This window comes from Citrus clementina, unplaced genomic scaffold, assembly GCF_000493195.1.
Source record: "Citrus clementina cultivar Clemenules unplaced genomic scaffold, Citrus_clementina_v1.0 scaffold_8, whole genome shotgun sequence".
In the NCBI taxonomy this organism is placed as follows: Eukaryota; Viridiplantae; Streptophyta; class Magnoliopsida; order Sapindales; family Rutaceae; genus Citrus; species Citrus x clementina.
Genome location: NW_006262022.1, coordinates 3321838 through 3342157, shown reverse-complemented (window position 1 = coordinate 3342157; position 20320 = coordinate 3321838). Strand labels below are relative to the sequence as shown.

The following is a 20320-nucleotide window of genomic DNA, read 5'->3' as shown; positions in this document are numbered from 1 at the left end:
TCATTAGCACTCATTTAAAATATTTCATTAACTGAATTAAAGAAGGGTAAAAAAATAAATCTAAACAATTACCCTATTTGAAAATAATTTAAATATTTCTTTATTAATTTTTTGTAATTAAAAAGAAGAGAAATAATTTTATTTTATTAGTTTGTTTCTATATTGTAAATAATTTTAATTATCTTTTAATATTAATCATTTTAGGAAAAGTAAATAAAAAATAAGAATTTTTTATGTAAAACACATTAATTAGCTTTTCATATTATAAAATGCATAGTGATTTATAATAAAAATTAAATACGCATGTTTAACCCTTACAATATATATATATATATATATATATATTGTGTTACATTCTTGTCGGATTAATGGCTAAGTGCTGCAAAACAGAACCATGGCCATGACCAATTTTTTATTTTTTTATTTTTTAGTTTGAGTGAAATGGATTTTTTTTCCTTCAACTCTAACAATTTATGCATTCTCTTCTCTACATATATTGCAATAAAAAAAGAAAAAAACTTATATTCTCTAAATTGACAAGTCTATGATGTCGGAGTATTGTATTCATGTCGGCATCTTTGAAAAGTGCTTCTAAAATAGATTGTGGCTTCTAAAAACATCATCGTAATTGAACATTTCTAGATGCAGGACTAATGTGTGAAAATATAAAATTCTTTAGCTTTTTTGTTCTTTTAAACAAATAAATGGACTCCATTACAATTAACCTTGAAAAAGACAAAAAAAGGGGGTACGAAACCCATGTGGCAATGTAGTTTCGGCCTGAGTGAAATATATAATTAAATAATTAACAATAATTGAGCAAATTAAAAGAGTTAGTAGAGTTGATTATTGACACATCACCTTGTAATAGTTTTGTAAGTGCCAAACCACTCTCTTTCAATTTTTTGTTTTTGTTTTTGTTTTTGTTTTTTGGGACAAGATAATATGAGGATTGGTAAGATTTTAGGATCAGGCTACGGTGCAACTTGTGGTACCGTGTCACAGTTGCATCCAACCGTTGGATGCACTTGGATTGGTGGGATCCACTGGCATCCAACGGCTGGATTTGCACAACATGTTTTCTCAAGATTTTAATCCTTTGAATTATCATAACCGAAACTGTAATTTCAAAAATGGTATCAGTTTTTGTTGAAGATAGTAGAAAATTTTATTTGGTAAGGACTGCCTTCTTTGTGGATTTATCTAAACCACGCTCTTTATTTCTCACCAACACTGATTTGGCTTGGCTCCACGTCTCTTGAATAAGTGGCAAGCAAATTATCCTTCTGATCAACAACTAAATTATTGCATATTTTATGCATAAGCATTACATATCTTGATTGAGCATAGCCACAGCATTGCATGCGGCTCTCGTTTAGACTCTGCTGTCTCCAAATATTTGTATAGATATTTTTCGACTTCAAAGAAATTGTGGCATTTCCAACATAAAATTATTGATAATTTTTTTCTTGCGCCATCCAATAGAAATCACAATTTTTGTTTTTCTTCTGAAAGACAGACATGACAAAGTAAATTTTCATCTTCATCACGTTGGCATGCAGAAATATTTATTTCTCCATATTTGTATCATAGATTATTGACATTCATACAAGTCATATTTATTTAATACTTTAATTTTGCTTAACTTATTTTTATTAATTAATAAAACAATTATGAAGACCGGCAGTCAACTGTGTCTGACCGCTATCATGATCATCTTTTATGATCAAATCACCGGATTAGTAGGATAACTTGCTAAGTGAAATGAATGAAGTTGCTAAAAATTGAAAGAAACAGAGCTCATATTGGATCTATTCTGATCCGAAATCAAAGACAAATCGATGGACTCCGTGAACAGTACTACTAATACATCAAGTTGTCTTAATTGATTTACGAATGAATCTAATTATTAATACATCAATGATTCCAGAAGGCCAAAACCTTTTCCGAATTCTGATTCCACAGAATCCCACTTGTATTTTGAGCCGCAATCAACCGATGCTTATTTCTTCTGAGGGAAAAAAAAAAAGGGAAAGAAAATCACACACACACACAGTAGAGTTATAATTACCTTATTCATCTTTCCTCCCGAATATTTGCCGAACCAAAGCAAATAACTCTTCAGTTTCAAGGCTTATCCTGATTGAAGAAAGAACAAATTTTCTTCAGCATAGACCCAGCTTTTTCACAAGTGGGATTGATCAAATGGAACACATGTTGCTCTCCTTTAGACTCAACTATCTCTACATGGCCTCCCCACCCACTTTCCTTCAACTTCTCATAGTAAAACCATCCTCTAGGGCACAGGAAATCCTTCTCCGCAGCAAACACCAGCACCCTGGCGCACCCCAGGCTCGCGAGGCTCGAACCGTCGGCACACGGATTAACCCACGGATCATCGAGCCCGCTTGTGCTTGGACAAGTAAATCGCCAAAATCTCTCCGTTCCAGCTCTTATTTTAACATCAGTAGGCTCGGAACCAACAGGTTCAACACCCCAAAAGTATGGATGAATCAAGACAATACCAACAACATTAAAGCCGTCGATAATTTCTCCACCGTTTCTTATTGCCATGTGATGAGCAATATTAGCACCAGCGCTGTCCCCAGAGTAAAACACTTGCTCAAAATCAGCATTACGGTTGAGCCAATCTTCGGGGCCATTTCCGTCAACATGGGAAGCAACCCATTTGACTGCATCCCATGAATCTTCATAAGCGATAGGAAGGGGATGCTCTGGGGCTCTTCGGTAGTCGACCGAGACTGCGATGATGTTAGCTTCAGAGACCAAGTCGTTGAGGTAATTATGGTAAGTTGGTGAAAAAGCAGTCTCGATGCAAAAACCTCCACCGTGAAAATAAACAAGAAGGGGAAGTTTTTGGTTTTGATTTGTGTTTTTCGGGAGGTAAAGCCGAGCAGATAAATTATTTTCAGGAGAATACACAACGTCTTTGGAATCAACGTTTGTTTTGGGATCAAGTGATGGGGGAACGATATCGGTGCCCCTAAGCCTTTCTACTTTGCCGTCTTTGTGTACTTTTATCAAAGGAGAGAAGTCATGGGCGACTTCTGATGATGCGTTGGCGGAATCCATGGAGAAGAAGCAGAGCACAAAATGTGGAGGGCGTTTGCTTTTGTAAAGATGATAACGAAAGGATTTGGCCTGTGCAGGACAGAATTACTGTTTTTATTTGATTGAGTCATCTGTATTACAATTAATTAATTGTTGTACGGATAATTAAATTTAATATAACTATTATTTATATAATATTTTTTAAATAAATACACACATGGTAATATTATTTAATTATTATATAATTGATATGATATTTCTGATGTATTTTAAAATTTTTTTTAATTTAATATATTTAGTTGATATATTAATTAATGTATTAGGAATAAAATTTTATTATTTAAATTAAAAATAAAAAATATTAATTATTTATCCGTAAATATAAATATCTCAATTAAATAAATATAATATTATCTTTAAATATTACCAAGAAGTAAAAAAATTTTAAGTGTTTGTATATATATATATATATATATATTATAATACATACATACGTGTGTATATTCAATTGTTTATTCTTACTTAAAATATCAAGAATCCTATCATAAGAATGGAACTCGAATCCGTGAACCCAATATTGGGTGGGAATATGGGATGGGTGCGAGTACAGTAGGGGGAGCCCACTCGATTGGCGTTGGGTACGTAACGTTGGAGGCGATGAAAACAAAACTCAATTAATTCCTCTCCACATACAAGAGCTTTTGATAACGTGATAAGTGTCATTCAATTATTGATAGATACTTTTGACATCTAGAAACATGTTGAAAAATTATGCGTAATTGTGTCTCGTAGCAAATTACATTTGCAGTGTGGTCGCTTAAGTCAGTTCTCTGAAATAATGGGCATGGTACATCCATCCATCTTGCAGACGGCGGAATAACAATGAAAGGTGAATTTAGAGCTAGGTTAAATCGAATCAAACTGTAGTTTCTTTTTCACAAATTGGCTCCTATACAATTAAACTCTTTAATATTCAATCCTCATTATTCATAAGCTTGATTAATTAAAATAGTTATTAAAAAGCCAAAAAAAAAACAAAAGAGATAGAGAGAGAACATTGGAGTACAAGTAGATATATAATTAAATAACATTGAATATAGTTCATAATATATTTTATTGGGTAGTACTCTAAGGGCGCAAGAACATGTGTTACAAAAGGACTGCTTGTAATATTCAAAATTCCGTAGTTGCAGCCAAATGTCTTTTTTGAGGCATTTCATCGAACATTTAGTTACTTTCATCAAACACCTAGTTAAACTATATTTCTCTTATAAATTAAAATACCAGGTATACATATTTTTTCAAATTCATAATAAAAATTTGTACAAATCGATTCGAGATGATTAGTTTCTGTAATACAAAGTAAAGATAAGCTTTTAGATTGGAGAAAGAGTACAAGAGGCGAAAACAACCCATATAAATTCGAATTCAAGCATTGTCGTGGCTAAAGAAAGCAGCAGTTTTCTTGAGCATAGACACAGCATTTTCGCAATCTGGATTGCGCAAATGGAACGCATGCAACTCTCCTTGAGACTCAACAATCTCCACATCGCCTTTCCACCCACTCTCCTTCAACTTCTTACAATAAAACCATCCCCTATATCTTAGCATATCCTCCTCCGCAACAAAAACCAGCATTCTGGCGCATCCCTGTTGGCTCGCTAGGTTCGAACCAACCGGTGGATTAATCAATGGATCATCGCAGTCAATCATGCTAGGATAAACAAATTGCCACATTGCCTCACGCCATTCTTCCGGGCCATCCCCATCAACATGGGTGTTGTGCGCGGAATGCGGAATCAATCGCACCAAATAATTATAGAAAAATAAAAGACACAAGAATTACGTGGTTCGGTAATTAAACCTACATCCACGGAGGCAAGAAGAATAATTGTTGATTTAACAATTAATAGAGTACAATATTTGAGTAACGAATCTCACTTCCTAGAAACCCAAATATTCCCAGTACTCTCACACTCTGCAGGAAAGATAAATTCCCCAGACACACTTCTCTATACTTCTCTCCAAAGCTTAGAAACTTATAAGCTTAACAATTTTGGGATGATTTCAAATGAATGAAATCCTTAGCTATTTATAGGAGAAATGAATTACTATGCAAAGAATAAAATAATTGAAAATATAATAAATTATTATTATTATTTTCAATCCATCCCCTTTTTCCATTCTTTCTTTTCGGCTTACAAATTCAATTTGATTTTGCTTCTCCAAAGTTTGCATGCTAGCTGTTGCAAAGTTGGCATTGGCTTCTGACTTTTCAACAATGGGAAGCAACCCATTTGATTGCAGTCCATGAATCGTCGTGAGCACAGGGGACCGGATTCTTCGGGGCTCTCCGATAATCAACCGAGACTGCTATGATGTTAGCTTCAGAAACTAAGTTGTTGAGGTAATTATTGTAAGAAGAAGAAAAGGCAGTGTGGACGCAGAAGCCTCCACCGTGAAAATAAACCACAAGAGGAAGTTTTTGGTTTTGATCTTTTGGGTTTTTCGGAATGTAAAGACGAGCGGATAGAGTATTTTTCAGGTAAATACAAAACGTCTTTGGAATCAACGTTTGTTTTTGGATCAAATGATGGAGGAACGATGTCATTGCCCACAAGCCTCTCTATTGTGCCATCCTTGTATATTATCATCATAGGGGAGAAATCGTGGGCGATTTCTGATAATGGCTATGTGGAACCCATTGAAGCAGAAAATGTCGGCAGAGCGCTGGCAAGCCTGAATTAGCGTTTCTAATAAAATATTACTAACAACAGCCAACAAAGATCTTGCTCAAGTTCGGTCTCATATAAACGTCAATGCGATTGATAATAAACTTAATTAGTGCTTTCTGTAAATAATTGACAAGATTCTTCGCCTCCATAAATTTGACTGAATATAATATCACTCAATTAACAACAAATATATATTCAACAAATTCATTTTGTAGCTAGAAGAGCATGATTGAAATGTTGGAAAGACCCCAAATGTTTTGCGAGTTATTTACCGAACTTTTACTGCCTTAAAAAAAAAAGTGAAATATGATTTTTATTTATGGTGCTATTTTATTAATTGCAAGTAAAATTCAGGTAAGTCGTGATTTGTTCCAGACAGGGTAACATTATTGAAATGATGGTTAACAATCTGCTAGTGATATTACTAGGCTGCTGACAGGGCACAGATGAGCTAGCAGCTTAGTGTGGTTACCAACTGAACAGAATTGAAACAGTTGTTTCTGAGAAATTTTCTTGCAACTTAGAGAGAGTTAGCCAAGATTGTAAACATGGGATTTGTTCTTTGCAGAGTGCTGAGTGTAATCTTTTAATCGGCATCTGTTAATGATGCTTGCCGTGGTTGTTTTCTCTTGCAGATATAAGCAAGCTTGTCAAGCCACATAAATTGCTCTTGTGATGTTCTTGATTTGATAATCACATTGAATTGGATCCAACAGTAACAATGGCTCCTACAATTAAACTCTATTCATTTTCTTTCCTTATTGTTCTTATGGTAAGGTACACAATATCACTTGTAAATTATACACACATCAATGGGGTATTTGAATGTTCTTATATAGACATTAATACATATATGAAATTGCTGGTAAAAGAAATGATGGCCATAATGTGAAACCATAGAGAAATATGATGCTGAACAACATTAAATTTAAGAGTACACAGATTACTAAGTTCCTGGTGATCACATCAGAAAACATTATCTTGATTTAGGAAAGAAGCTAATTTATCCATCAAGGCCACAGCCTTTTCAGAATCTGGATTGAACAACTGAAACACATGATCCTCTCCTTCTGTCTCCACAATCTCAATTTCTCCAGCCCAACCAAAATTTTTCAAAGTCTCATAATAAAGCAATCCCCTATCTCTCAAATTATCCTTCTCGGCAACACAAACGAGAACCCTGGGGCACCTCAGGCTCATTAGCCTAGAGTCAGCAGCTGGGTTTATTCTCACATCATTGTACCCACTTGTATTTGGACATACAAATACCCAACACTTATCAACAACTTCATCATTTCTCCCAAAATATGGCTGAACCAAACAAATTCCTGCCAGTTTTATCCCATTTAAGTCTTCAAAACTCGCTTGAACGGCCATGTTGTGCACAATATTGCCACCAGCACTGTCACCGGCGAGAAAAACACGAGCAAAATCAGCATGATCGTTTAACCAAGCTTCATAGCCATGACCATTGATATTAAAAGGATAAGCTACCTATTTTAGGCTCTCTCTCCGTAGTACCTATCCTTCTTCTAACAATGGAGCGAGCCGCGTTGCTTCGTTCTCTCTCTTGTACTTCCCTCGCTTCCAACAGATTCTACTTTCGCTCTTTCGTACCTCGCGCCAAATTTTCATCATCATCAGTTGCTGTTGCGAGGAGAAATCACCACCGTCTGATCAACAACCTCACCAGGCGCTCCCTCCTCCGCGGCGACAGCAGATTACACCTCTCCTTATCATCTTACTCTCTTCAATTCAACAAACACTTCTCGTCTCTCTCTCCTCGCGCCGTCGCCTCTCCTTCCACTCCCTCGTCTCCAGGTGCAAATTTGTCGTTTCACTCTTTCTAAATTTCAGCTCTTTTCCCGTTATTTATTTAATTAATCTCCTACGTTTAATTAAGCAGTAATTTTATTGGTTCATTGAATGATTACCGGCAAAGAAAAAAACAATTATGTTCAATTCTTGTAAATTTGTGTTTGTTAATCGTTAGAAATGATCTATTATTTGGAAAAAAAATTGAAACTCCTCTTTTAAGTTATTGTGATTGGTGTGTTGAATTGAGATCTGTGATTGGTTTTCTTTGTGTGTGTAGAGGGTGCTGAAGTCAGCAATGAAGTGGCGGAGAAGCTTGGATTCGAGAAGGTTTCGGAAGAGTTCATTGGAGAGTGTAAATCAAAGGCTGTGCTTTTCAAGCACAAGAAAACCGGTGCTGAGGTCATGTCTGTATCCAACGATGATGAGAACAAGGTCTTCGGCATTGTCTTTCGAACTCCTCCGTAAGTATTGTAAATGTACTCTGTCTCACTGTTTGATAACGTCTTTTTTTTTTTCTCTTTTCATTTTATTTGATTATATTAATTTCAATCAGATACATTGTTAGATATTATCATTAAAATGCTAAGAATACAAGAAAATAATTTTCAGGCAGTTATAGTTTTCTGGACAACGAGACACGTTTTTGGGTTGCAAAAGGTCTGATCATTATGCCTTACCTATTTGATAATGCAGGAAGGATTCAACTGGGATTCCACACATATTGGAACACAGTGTGTTGTGTGGTTCAAGAAAGTATCCTTTGAAAGAACAATTCGTTGAATTGTTGAAAGGAAGCTTGAATACTTTTCTGAATGCATTCACATATCCTGATAGAACATGTTACCCAGTTGCTTCTACGAATACAAAGGTAAGAAAATGAGTTGGAGTTATGAGGAACGGGAACCTAAGCTTGGAAACTCTTACATCTTTTTTGGATTTTACTTACGCTAAGATGGTTTCCTAAACAGGATTTTTATAATTTGGTCGATGTCTACTTAGATGCTGTCTTTTTCCCAAAGTGTGTGGAGGACTTCCAGACTTTTCAACAGGAGGGTTGGCATTTTGAGCTGGATAATCCTTCAGAGGATATAACTTATAAAGGTTTGATATCTGCAGATATTTGTTCTCTCTCTCTCTCTCTCTCTCTCTCTCTATATATATATATATATTAAACTTCTGCTGTTATTTGGTTTTCCCTGGTGATGATTCATCCAACTTGCAACTAAGTTCTTTGACCTTCCTTTTTTTGTTCTTAATTGAAGGTGTTGTTTTCAATGAGATGAAAGGTGTCTATTCGCAGCCTGATAATATATTAGGGCGGGCTGCTCAACAGGCAAGTTCTCCATTCGTCTGACTGTATATCTTTTCAGATTCCTTACAATCAGGAAACAATGGAAAACTGGTTCATAGTTTATTCCTCCGAAGTTTCACTGACAAAGTGCCTGAATCTTATGATTGCATACCCATATGGATCATTTATTGATGCTTCCAATTCATTCTTTTTGAATGCTTCTGATAAAGCTATCTTGTTTGCTCTTGCAACTGAGTTACAAAACTTCTTCACAGGCTTTATTTCCCGACAATGCATATGGTGTAGATAGCGGAGGTGATCCAAAAGTTATTCCAAAGCTGACATTTGAGGAGTTTAAGGTATATTCTTTACTGCATTTTGATTTTTTTTTTTTTCGATTTATGTTGGTATGGGGATTTTTTAACTTAAATGTTGTGTTAGTTATTTTTCTCAGGCTGTGTCTTTCTGATGGCAGGAATTTCACCGTAAATATGGTTCTATGGAGACGATGATCCAAATGAACGCTTACGCATCCCGAGTGGTAATAAATGACATCTCTATTGATGACGAATTGAGTATCCATGCTCTTTGTTAATTTTTTTTTCTTTTTTCTCACTGGAGTACCACTTTCGGTTGTCCCCCGAAGCTTATGGGTGCTGGTCCCAGAGTGATGCATATGCATGAGTGGTCCTTGAAAACTATGCCTGGTTGAGCAATTAAATAATGGAAACTAAAATCCTTCCTAAAATGGATTTGTTTGAGTTTGCTCTAGTGGAACTAGTTTCGGTACAAAGATGCATTATAATTATAGCTTGTCTTCGTATCTTTACTTGGTATATGAAGTATTTTACTATTTTCAGTCAAAAGACCAATATATAACCAAAACTGGAAGTTTTCATATCCAGTATGATTTGCAACTTTTTTATTATATTTGGTCCAAAATCCAATGCATATCCAATATTCACTTGTCTATGCAATCCAACATTTTCTTGTGCACATGCATGTCAAAATGTTGCCATTCTGATAGTAAGTTGAATGATAAGGTCTTAATTCAAGTTGTTCTGTACACTAGCATCTTAATTGCACTTTCTCTGTCACAGAGTATTTGAATATGTTTGAAGCAAGTTCAGCCCCCAAATGAATCAATAGTTGAAAAACAGAAACTATTTTCAGAACCAATCAGGATTATTGAGAAATACCCTGCTGGTGATGCTGGTGATATTAAGAAGAAGAACATGGTATGCCTTAATTGGTTGCTCTCAGATAAGCCCTTAGACTTGGAAACGGAACTTGCCCTTGGGTTCTTGGATCATCTTATGCTGAGAACTCCTGCTTCTCCCTTGAGGAAAATTTTACTAGAAAGTGGTCTTGGAGATGCCATTGTTGGTGGTGGGATTGAAGATGAACTCCTTCAGCCTCAATTTAGTATCGGATTGAAGAATGTTTCTGAAGATGACACTCAAAAGGTAGAAGAATTAATCATGGATACACTAAAAAAACTAGCAGACGAAGGAATTTTTTCGAATATTTCATATTTTCTGTCTAACAAGCCTTGCTTTGCTCCCACGACTCCAACGAATACGTTGGGTCTAAGTCTTTTACCATAGTAAGTCTATAATTCCGAGGTGCCATAAGCAGGTGTACGTCCGAGGACAACTCAAATTTAGAGTCTTAAGTTTCTTATCCTACATTAAAACTTCTCTTGATCTAAACTTTTATTTGCTATTAAATACCTAACATACATTCAATTTGAATTTTACACTATTCTTTTATTATTAGATAGCAATTTTTTATGTGGAAATATTCTGTAAGTTGTAAAAACTATTGTTATCAAAATTATTTTTTCATAGTTTATTTCTTCTGTATATCAAATGCTTAGCTTATAATTATTCATAACATATAAATATTACTATACTAAATAACCCGGTAAACATATACCTATTTAAACTTCCAAATGTATAATACATCTAAGGATATAAGTATAAAATACTAGATTTAAGATATTTTGAGTTTATAAAAGCAAACAACTTACCACTTATATACTTAGGCATCAAAAAATGAAAACAGACAAATGCATTTAGATTTATTTAAACTTCAGTTAAACTAATTTAAATTTCAAATAAAAAGAATAAATGTTATCTTAATAAATAGTTAGATGTTAGTAGGGCAGATTATTGATAATACCCGTTTTCACCAAATTTTCATTAGGATCCGATTCGTACTAGTTACCAGATCAAATCTGTCTCAAATAAATAAATTTACATTTGAGGGAGCTTGTGCTAAGTTTGGGCTTAGATGTTTTTTTCTGATATTTGTGATAGGTGGTTTAACTAAGGTACCCTAGGTGGTGAGCCAAAATAATATATAGGAGTTAATTTAGGGAGTAACTCAAGTGTCCCACCAAATACTTAGCGTAGTTAGGGTAGCTCAAGTATACTTGAGGGATAGCTCAAGTGTCTCACCAAATACTTAGTGTAATTGGGGTACGTCAAGTATGCTTACACATGAACATAATTACGACTGTAAATTGAAAATACAGCAAAATAAACATAAAGGCAATGAACACACAATGTCTACATGGTTCAGCCTTTGACCTACGTCCACGGGAGTAAGTAATCATCAATCCATTATAACACACAATGTTTACGTGGTTCGCCATTTAGCCTACGTCTATAGGAGCAAGTAATCACCAATTCGTTATATAAATGAAATGTTATATAAGATTCTACATTATACAAGATGAATAAAATAAGCTAGATAGCTATATAGAGATGTTTAGTCTTGATAAAGATGAAGATGATTGTTTCAGGTAGATTTTGGGTGCAAAAGAAAAAAGGAAAACCTGGCTAAAATAATAAATTTATTTTCGGGATATAAGGTACCTCACTTAATTGCAATTTGTGCGTTGTTTTGTGCATTTTAAAAAAATGAAGAAGAGTGAGAAGACAATGATAATGGTGAGAGGTCCAAATCTGGAGTGAAAGAGCTTGAAAGGACACCTTAAACTAGCAAAACAATAAAAAGGATATCATAGGTGAAGCCGGAAGTGGCCAACGACCATGGTTCGATGCTTAAGTCAGAGTTGGGTTATCTAGCGTTTGAGAGCTTGTAAGCTCTCTTTAATGATTGCTGGAGGTTAGAGAAAACCTTAGTCTTTTATGTGTGAGTTTGTTGTATACCTGAGCAAAATAAAACTTTAGTGTCTTTATATATAGAGCACCTTGACTACCCTGCCACGCGGCATATATTACAGTGGTGATTTGCTGTCATTTTCAAGTTTATTTTATCCTTTCACCAGTATCATGATTTTGAGCCATTAGTAGCATGCTTGAGGAGCAATAAGGACATCATTTGGTATGGTTTGTTTTCTTGTACACGTGTTGTGCGTTGCAGAGTAGTCTAGGACACCTCTACAAAGGTTGTCTTGATAGCTTCTATGCGTGGCAGCTAAGGACCACTGTCTTGGTGTGTTTTCTTTTGCTTTTTATAGGTGTGACAGCAAGCTGCCCCCTCTTTTCTAGCAAGATATTTCCTATTTGATCTTGTCAAATCAAATATTCTCTCAGGGTGATGGAGGCATTTCTCACGGTTGATATTTTAGAGACTTTTCTTTACCATCTTACTTCTAGTATGGAATACTCCACGTACCAGCTCAATTATCAAGTGTACCCAGTGTAAGTTAGGTACCCTCTGTGATTATTTTTAATCATAAAATTTTTCATCAACACACAGCGCCACATTATTAATCTTCAATTTCTTCCCCTAAACAATATCCTTCCTAGTACAGACACCCTTTTATAAAAATAAGCAATGGAGCTATTGGCACCCTTTAAAAATCTTATCAAACCTTTCATTTGAGTTATTTTATAAAAAAAATTAATCAAATGCACCCATCTTCTTCAAGAATATTGGCAGCAATCAGATTTGTTGTTTATGACCCATATATAGAATTTCAGTTACAAACCATTCATTATCTATCATCAAACGAATTCTTCAAAAGAACAATTTTAAATAAAAGACAAAGACTAATGTAAAAGAAAAATGACTTTAAAAGTATACAATTGTTTGTGATAAAAAAGAAAAAGAAAAAAATGTCTCATTCTTGTTCAAAGAATAAAAATATGGATTTAGTACTGTGAAAAGAAATCTCTCCAAAACTGAATTTGATAAGTTCAAGCTCTGAACTTGCGGTGTTGAACAAGCGCAATCATTATAAATTTAAAATGAAAGAAAATTGTTAGATTAATTTTATATTAATCTAATATATTTGGGGCCACACATGAAATAAATAAAATGTGTGTGCTATTATTTAATAAGCCAAGAATTAAGTGGTCTAATTGAAGTTCATTAAATGGTTAAGGGTATAATTATTGTGGATTAAATGCATAGATACCAGAATTTAATCATCACTTTAATGAGGGGCTGAAGTGATTATTATCATAAATACGTGACTGTTGGGTTTTCTAAAAGAAAACTAATAGTCACGATATTTATATAAAAGGGGTTATGGTCCCCAATCTCTCAAATAATCTTTTGTAATTCTCTAATCCTCTCAAAGAGAATTCTAAACTCAAGAAAAAGAGAAGATTGGAAGTCCATCTCCTACACTCAAGAACCACTACGAATCACCATGGATTCAGGTACACTTCCGCTTTCGTATTTCTCAGTAATTTAATATGGATGTTATGAAGATTAAGAGGACAACAAAAATGTCATTGAGTTTAGAAGAGTTTTGTAGAGAGAGATGAGGTTCACTAAAATTTTCTTGAGAAAAATAATTGGAAGGTTATTTGTGGAATTAAATAGAGATTATTCTTAAAAGTGGTTCTACGAGGGCATTCGAGGGATGGCAATAGTCCAACCCAATATTAATTTCTGTGTTCTATTGATTTTCTGAGAATTGTCATACTTTTTTTAATTAATAAATTTCCTTTGAACGGTTGAAGTTGGTAAATATATATATATATATATATATATACCCGTAAAAATAGCAGCTGACAGAAAAAAAAAGGATATTGAAAATTATAAATATAGTTAGAGGCACATGAATTCAGGTCTTCTCCTGATGATTCAAGAAAGAAGCAGTTCTCTCAAGCATGGCCACGGCATTTTCACATGTGGGATTTATCAAATGGAACACATGTTGCTCTCCTTTGGACTCAACAATCTCCACATTGCCCCTCCACCCGCTCTCCTTCAACTTGTCATAATAAAACCATCCTCTAGATCTCAGAAAATCATTCTCCGCAACAAATACCAGCATCCTGGCGCATCCCAGGCTCGCTAGGTCCGAACCGGCAACGGCAGGATTAATCCACGGATCATCGCACCCACTTGTGCTACTTGGACAAGTCAATCTCCACAATCTCGCGACCCAGTCTCTTTTCTTAGCGTCAGCTGTTTCATTACCAACAGATTCTCTGCCCAGAAAATACGGATGAATTAAAACAATGCCAATAAAATTAACACCGAGAATTTCTCGACCATGTCTCATGCCCATGTGATGAGCTATGTTAGCGCCAGCACTGTCACCCGAAAAAAACACTCGCTGGAAATCAGCGAAACAGTTGAGCCAATCTTCAGGGCCTTCTCCGTTAACATGGGAAGCAACCCACTTGAGTGCAGTCCATGAATCATCATGAGCGCAAGGGACAGGATTCTCCGGGGCTCTCCGATAATCAACCGAGACTGCGATGACGTTAGCTTCAGAGACTAAGGTGTTGAGGTAATTGTGGTAAGTGGGATAAAAGGCGGTTTCGATGCAAAAGCCTCCTCCATGAAAATAAACAAGAAGGGGAAGTTTTTGGTTTTGGTTTTGGTTTTGTCTTTGGTTTGGAATGTAAAGCCGAGCATATAGATCGTTTTCTGGTGAATACACAACGTCTTTGGAATGAACTTTTGTTTTGGGATCAAATGATGCAGGAACGATGTCGTTTCCTTTGAGCCTTTCTACTTTGCCATCTTTGTATACTTTTATCGTGGGAGAGAGGTCTATGGCTATTTCTGCTGCCGGCTCTGTGGAATCCATGTGTAGAGAAAAAGTGCAGAAAAATATTGACGGGCTTTGTTTGGTCTCCAGGAGAAGGAGAAAGGAAAATGGAGCAGAAAAATATGCAGAGATGAAGACAAGATTTGGTATGTGGAAGGCAGCAAGAGTGGATAACGTTTACAATTTAAAAAATAAAAAAAAATGATAAAGGGACAAAAATGGTGTCCAAACAAATACAATTAGGCCCATGTAAATCAAGACAAATGTTACGATAACTCATTAAGAAAAAAATGAAAAAGGAGTTATGAAGTGAAATACATAATTAAATAATTAACAATAATTGAGCAAATTAAATTAAAAGAGTTAGTAGAGTTGATTATTGACACGTCACCTTGTAATAGTTTTGTAAGTGCCAAACCACTCTCTTTCAATTTTTTGTTTTTGTTTTTTGGGACAAGATAATATGAGGATTGGTAAGATTTTAATCCTTGAATTATCATAACCGAAACTGTAATTTCAAAAATGGTATCAGTTTTTGTTGAAGATAGTAGAAAATTTTGTTTGGTAAGGACTGCCTTCTTTGTGGATTTATCTAAACCACGCTCTTTATTTCTCACCAACTCTGATTTGGCTTGGCTCCACGTCTCTTGAATAAGTGGCAAGCAAATTATCCTTCTGATCAACAACCAAATTATTGAATATTTTATGCTTAGGCATTACATATCTTGATTGAGCATAGCCACAGCATTGCGTGCGGCTCTCGTTTAGACTCTGCTGTCTCCAACTGTGTCTGACCGCTATCATGATCATCTTTTATGATCAAATCACCGGATTAGTAGGATAACTTGCTAAGTGAAATGAATGAAGTTGCTAAAAATTGAAAGAAACAGAGCTCATATTGGATCTATTCTGATCCGAAATCAGAGACAAATCGATGGACTCCGTGAACAGTACTACTAATACATCAAGTTGTCTTAATTGATTTACGAATGAATCTAATTATTAATACATCAATGATTCCAGAAGGCCAAAACCTTTTCCGAATTCTGATTCCACAGAATCCCACTTGTATTTTGAGCCGCAATCAACCGATGCTTATTTCTTCTGAGGGAAAAAAAAAAGGGAAAGAAAATCACACACACACACAGTAGAGTTATAATTACCTTATTCATCTTTCCTCCCGAATATTTGCCGAACCAAAGCAAATAACTCTTCAGTTTCAAGGCTTATCCTGATTGAAGAAAGAACAAATTTTCTTGAGCATAGACCCAGCTTTTTCACAAGTGGGATTGATCAAATGGAACACATGTTGCTCTCCTTTAGACTCAACTATCTCTACATGGCCTCCCCACCCACTTTCCTTCAACTTCTCATAGTAAAACCATCCTCTAGGGCACAGGAAATCCTTCTCCGCAGCAAACACCAGCACCCTGGCGCACCCCAGGCTCGCGAGGCTCGAACCGTCGGCACACGGATTAACCCACGGATCATCGAGCCCGCTTGTGCTTGGACAAGTAAATCGCCAAAATCTCTCCGTTCCAGCTCTTATTTTAACATCAGTAGGCTCGGAACCAACAGGTTCAACACCCCAAAAGTATGGATGAATCAAGACAATACCAACAACATTAAAGCCGTCGATAATTTCTCCACCGTTTCTTATTGCCATGTGATGAGCAATATTAGCACCAGCGCTGTTCCCAGAGTAAAACACTCGCTCAAAATCAGCATTACGGTTGAGCCAATCTTTGGGGACATTTCCGTCAACATGGGAAGCAACCCATTTGGCTGCGTCCCATGAATCTTCATAAGCGATAGGAAGGGGATGCTCTGGGGCTCTTCGGTAGTCGACGGAGACTGCGATGATGTTAGCTTCAGAGACCAAGTCGTTGAGGTAATTATGGTAAGTTGGTGAAAAAGCAGTCTCGATACAAAAACCTCCGCCATGAAAATAAACAAGAAGGGGAAGTTTTGGTTTTGATTTGTGTTTTTCGGGAGGTAAAGCCGAGCAGATAAATTATTTTCAGGAGAATACACAACGTCTTTGGAATCAACGTTTGTTTTGGGATCAAGTGATGGGGGAACGATATCGGTGCCCCTGAGCCTTTCTACTTTGCCGTCTTTGTGTACTTTTATCAAAGGAGAGAAGTCATGGGCGACTTCTGATGATGCGTTGGCGGAATCCATCGAGAAGAAGCAGAGCACAAAATGTGGAGGGCGTTTGCTTTTGTAAAGATGATAACGAAAGGATTTGGCCTGTGCAGGACAAAATTACTGTTTTTATTTGATTGAGTCATCTGTATTACAATTAATTAATTGTTGTACGGATAATTAAATTTAATATAACTATTATTTATATAATATTTTTTTTAAATAAATACACACATGTTAATATTATTTAATTATTATATAATTGATATGATATTTCTGATGTATTTTAAAATTTTTCTTAATTTAATATATTTAGTTGATATATTAATTAATGTATTAGGAATAAAATTTTATTATTTAAATTAAAAATAAAAAATATTAATTATTTATCCGTAAATATAAATATCTCAATTAAATAAATATAATATTATCTTTAAATATTACCAAGAAGTAAAAAAATTTTAATTGTTTGTATATATATATATATATATATTATAATACATACATACGTGTGTATATTCAATTGTTTATTCTTACTTAAAATATCAAGAATCCTATCATAAGAATGGAACTCGAATCCGTGAACCCAATATTGGGTGGGAATATGGGATGGGTGCGAGTACAGTAGGGGGAGCCCACTCGATTGGCGTTGGGTACGTAACGTTGGAGGCGATGAAAACAAAACTCAATTAATTCCTCTCCACATACAAGAGCTTTTGATAACGTGATAAGTGTCATTCAATTATTGATAGATACTTTTGACATCTAGAAACATGTTGAAAAATTATGCGTAATTGTGTCTCGTAGCAAATTACATTTGCAGTGTGGTCGCTTAAGTCAGTTCTCTGAAATAATGGGCATGGTACATCCATCCATCTTGCAGACGGCGGAATAACAATGAAAGGTGAATTTAGAGCTAGGTTAAATCGAATCAAACTGTAGTTTCTTTTTCACAAATTGGCTCCTATACAATTAAACTCTTTAATATTCAATCCTCATTATTCATAAGCTTGATTAATTAAAATAGTTATTAAAAAGCCAAAAAAAAAAACAAAAGAGATAGAGAGAGAACATTGGAGTACAAGTAGATATATAATTAAATAACATTGAATATAGTTCATAATATATTTTATTGGGTAGTACTCTAAGGGCGCAAGAACATGTGTTACAAAAGGACTGCTTGTAATATTCAAAATTCCGTAGTTGCAGCCAAATGTCTTTTTTGAGGCATTTCATCGAACATTTAGTTACTTTCATCAAACACCTAGTTAAACTATATTTCTCTTATAAATTAAAATACCAGGTATACATATTTTTTCAAATTCATAATAAAAATTTGTACAAATCGTTTCGAGATGATTAGTTTCTGTAATACAAAGTAAAGATAAGCTTTTAGATTGGAGAAAGAGTACAAGAGGCGAAAACAACCCATATAAATTCGAATTCAAGCATTGTCGTGGCTAAAGAAAGCAGCAGTTTTCTTGAGCATAGACACAGCATTTTCGCAATCTGGATTGCGCAAATGGAACGCATGCAACTCTCCTTGAGACTCAACAATCTCCACATCGCCTTTCCACCCACTCTCCTTCAACTTCTTACAATAAAACCATCCCCTATATCTTAGCATATCCTCCTCCGCAACAAAAACCAGCATTCTGGCGCATCCCTGTTGGCTCGCTAGGTTCGAACCAACCGCTGGATTAATCAATGGATCATCGCAGTCAATCATGCTAGGATAAACAAATTGCCACATTGCCTCACGCCATTCTTCTGGGCCATCCCCATCAACATGGGAAGCAACCCATTTGATTGCAGTCCATGAATCGTCATGAGCACAGGGGATCGGATTCTTCGGGGCTCTCCGATAATCAACCGAGACTGCTATGATGTTAGCTTCAGAAACTAAATTGTTGAGGTAATTATTGTAAGTAGAAGAAAAGGCAGTGTGGACGCAGAAGCCTCCACCGTGAAAATAAACCACAAGAGGAAGTTTTTGGTTTTGATCTTTTGGGTTTTTCGGAATGTAAAGACGAGCGGATAAAGTATTTTCAGGTAAATACAAAACGTCTTTGGAATCAACGTTTGTTTTTTAATCAAATGATAGAGGAACTATGTCATTGCCCACAAACCTCTCTATTGTGCCATCCTTGTCTATTATCATCATAGGAGAGAAATCGTGGGCGATTTCTTATAATGGCTATGTGGAACCCATTGAAGCAGAAAATGTCGGCAGAGCGCTGGCAAGCCTGAATTAGCCTTTCTAATAAAATATTACTAACAAGGTGTTTGGGGAAAGTACTTCAACGAGACCAGACGTGATGAGCAGATATCTAGTGGCAGAGTTTTGCGAACAGGTGTATCCTGTAAGAGTCTGGTAGCAGGGGAACAAGAGCAGGAATATTCTGCTCGTCCACGAATATGCCATCCACGAGGCCGGACTCATGTTAGAGGCATAAAGCCATTCCTGCTAAGGGTCGAGGCGAGGAGACCCGGTCAACGACAGTTGGCGAGACGTCCTCTCCAATCCGAGAATCAAGACACGAAGGCCATGCAACCACCCACGATTGCGGAAACGGAGCATCCATTTTCGAGAGGTGGGAAGGTAACGGGGGTGAATGAGGGGGAAGATCTGAACTCAGGAAAAGCCTATAAAAAGGCAGCCAACGAAGGTAAAAGGGTTAGAATTTTTGAGATTAGAACTAAAAAAAAAAAAGAGAGCTCTAAAGAATTGATACGCCATAAGATTTGTGGCTAGCATTCCGAGGAACACAAAACCTTCATTTCTGACTTAAGCGTCAGAGGATTTACACCGGGAAAACAACCGGCGTGCTCTTACCTATTTCTGTGTACGCAGGAACTTCTGATGAAGAAGCATTACGAGGAGAGATCCTGATCGTGGTAGAGTTGATCGAGCAGAGATCCTGGTCGTGTAAGGAGGGTAACCAGAATCTCGCATCAACATTTTGGCGCCGTCTGTGGGGACTGGTCAAAAAGCTTCTGTTGACAGCAAGAAGAGGAGCAAAGCAAGTGGAAAAATAATAGAGGCAGAAGGAGGTAGTGCACAAGGGAGTGATATGAGGCTTAACGATTCCATGACGCTGAGGGAGATAGCCAGTGAAGCACGGGAAAAAGCCATGTTTGACCGGATAGAACGGATGGAAAAGCGGATGGAGACCCTGACAACCATCCTGCATGAGCTACGGAGTGAACGAAGGGGAACCCAGGAGGAAAGAGTGAGAGGTGGTAGAGTGGCACCAAGTCACGAAA

General features: G+C 36.0%; 5 protein-coding genes and 1 pseudogene across 5 annotated transcripts; 1 reads left to right on the top strand and 5 right to left on the bottom strand.

Annotated features, from left to right (window-relative positions):
* Positions 1-1784: 1784 nt before the first annotated feature.
* LOC112095832 (probable carboxylesterase 12) lies at positions 1785-3167 on the bottom strand. Its single transcript, XM_024178285.1, has one exon. It carries the CDS (start codon positions 3091-3093, stop codon positions 2128-2130), a length of 966 nt encoding a protein of 321 aa, XP_024034053.1. The 5' UTR covers positions 3094-3167; the 3' UTR covers positions 1785-2127.
* Positions 3168-6773: 3606 nt separating this feature from the next.
* LOC112096148 (probable carboxylesterase 2) lies at positions 6774-7442 on the bottom strand. Its single transcript, XM_024179082.1, has 2 exons — positions 7425-7442; positions 6774-7301 (listed from the first exon to the last, which is right to left on the bottom strand). The coding sequence occupies exons 1-2, from the start codon at positions 7440-7442 to the stop codon at positions 6774-6776; spliced, it is 546 nt and encodes a 181-aa protein (XP_024034850.1).
* Positions 7443-7761: 319 nt separating this feature from the next.
* LOC18034040 (presequence protease 1, chloroplastic/mitochondrial) lies at positions 7762-9405 on the top strand. Its single transcript, XM_024179080.1, has 7 exons — positions 7762-7795; positions 7903-8086; positions 8319-8493; positions 8594-8726; positions 8888-8958; positions 9192-9275; positions 9358-9405. Exons 1-7 carry the CDS (start codon positions 7762-7764, stop codon positions 9403-9405), a joined length of 729 nt encoding a protein of 242 aa, XP_024034848.1.
* A 4556-nt stretch (positions 9406-13961) lies between these two features.
* On the bottom strand, positions 13962-15102 carry LOC112096206 (probable carboxylesterase 12). Its single transcript, XM_024179366.1, has one exon. The coding sequence runs from the start codon at positions 14942-14944 to the stop codon at positions 13967-13969; it is 978 nt and encodes a 325-aa protein (XP_024035134.1). The 5' UTR covers positions 14945-15102; the 3' UTR covers positions 13962-13966.
* Positions 15103-15736: 634 nt separating this feature from the next.
* On the bottom strand, positions 15737-17158 carry LOC112096175 (annotated as a pseudogene).
* A 1339-nt stretch (positions 17159-18497) lies between these two features.
* On the bottom strand, positions 18498-19638 carry LOC112096147 (probable carboxylesterase 12). Its single transcript, XM_024179079.1, has 3 exons — positions 19543-19638; positions 19333-19414; positions 18498-19120 (listed from the first exon to the last, which is right to left on the bottom strand). The coding sequence occupies exons 1-3, from the start codon at positions 19636-19638 to the stop codon at positions 18498-18500; spliced, it is 801 nt and encodes a 266-aa protein (XP_024034847.1).
* Positions 19639-20320: the final 682 nt, after the last annotated feature.

Excerpts from the sequence above, each read along its gene's own strand:
- LOC112096147 (XM_024179079.1), bottom strand. The coding sequence starts at position 19,638 with ATGGATGCTCCGTTTCCGCAATCGTGGGTGGTTGCATGGCCTTCGTGT. Across the intron at positions 19,415-19,542 it reads CGCCAACTGTCGTTGACCGG|GATACACCTGTTCGCAAAAC; the intron begins GTCTCCTCGCCT and ends AGACTCTTACAG. Across the intron at positions 19,121-19,332 it reads GTACTTTCCCCAAACACCTT|ACGTTTTGTATTTACCTGAA; the intron begins GTTAGTAATATT and ends TTGATTCCAAAG.
- LOC18034040 (XM_024179080.1), top strand. The coding sequence starts at position 7,762 with ATGTTCAATTCTTGTAAATTTGTGTTTGTTAATC. Across the intron at positions 8,087-8,318 it reads ATTGTCTTTCGAACTCCTCC|GAAGGATTCAACTGGGATTC; the intron begins GTAAGTATTGTA and ends TTGATAATGCAG. Across the intron at positions 9,276-9,357 it reads TGACATTTGAGGAGTTTAAG|TTATTTTTCTCAGGCTGTGT; the intron begins GTATATTCTTTA and ends ATGTTGTGTTAG.
- LOC112096206 (XM_024179366.1), bottom strand. The coding sequence starts at position 14,944 with ATGGATTCCACAGAGCCGGCAGCAGAAATAGCCATAGACCTCTCTCCC.
- LOC112095832 (XM_024178285.1), bottom strand. The coding sequence starts at position 3,093 with ATGGATTCCGCCAACGCATCATCAGAAGTCGCCCATGACTTCTCTCCT.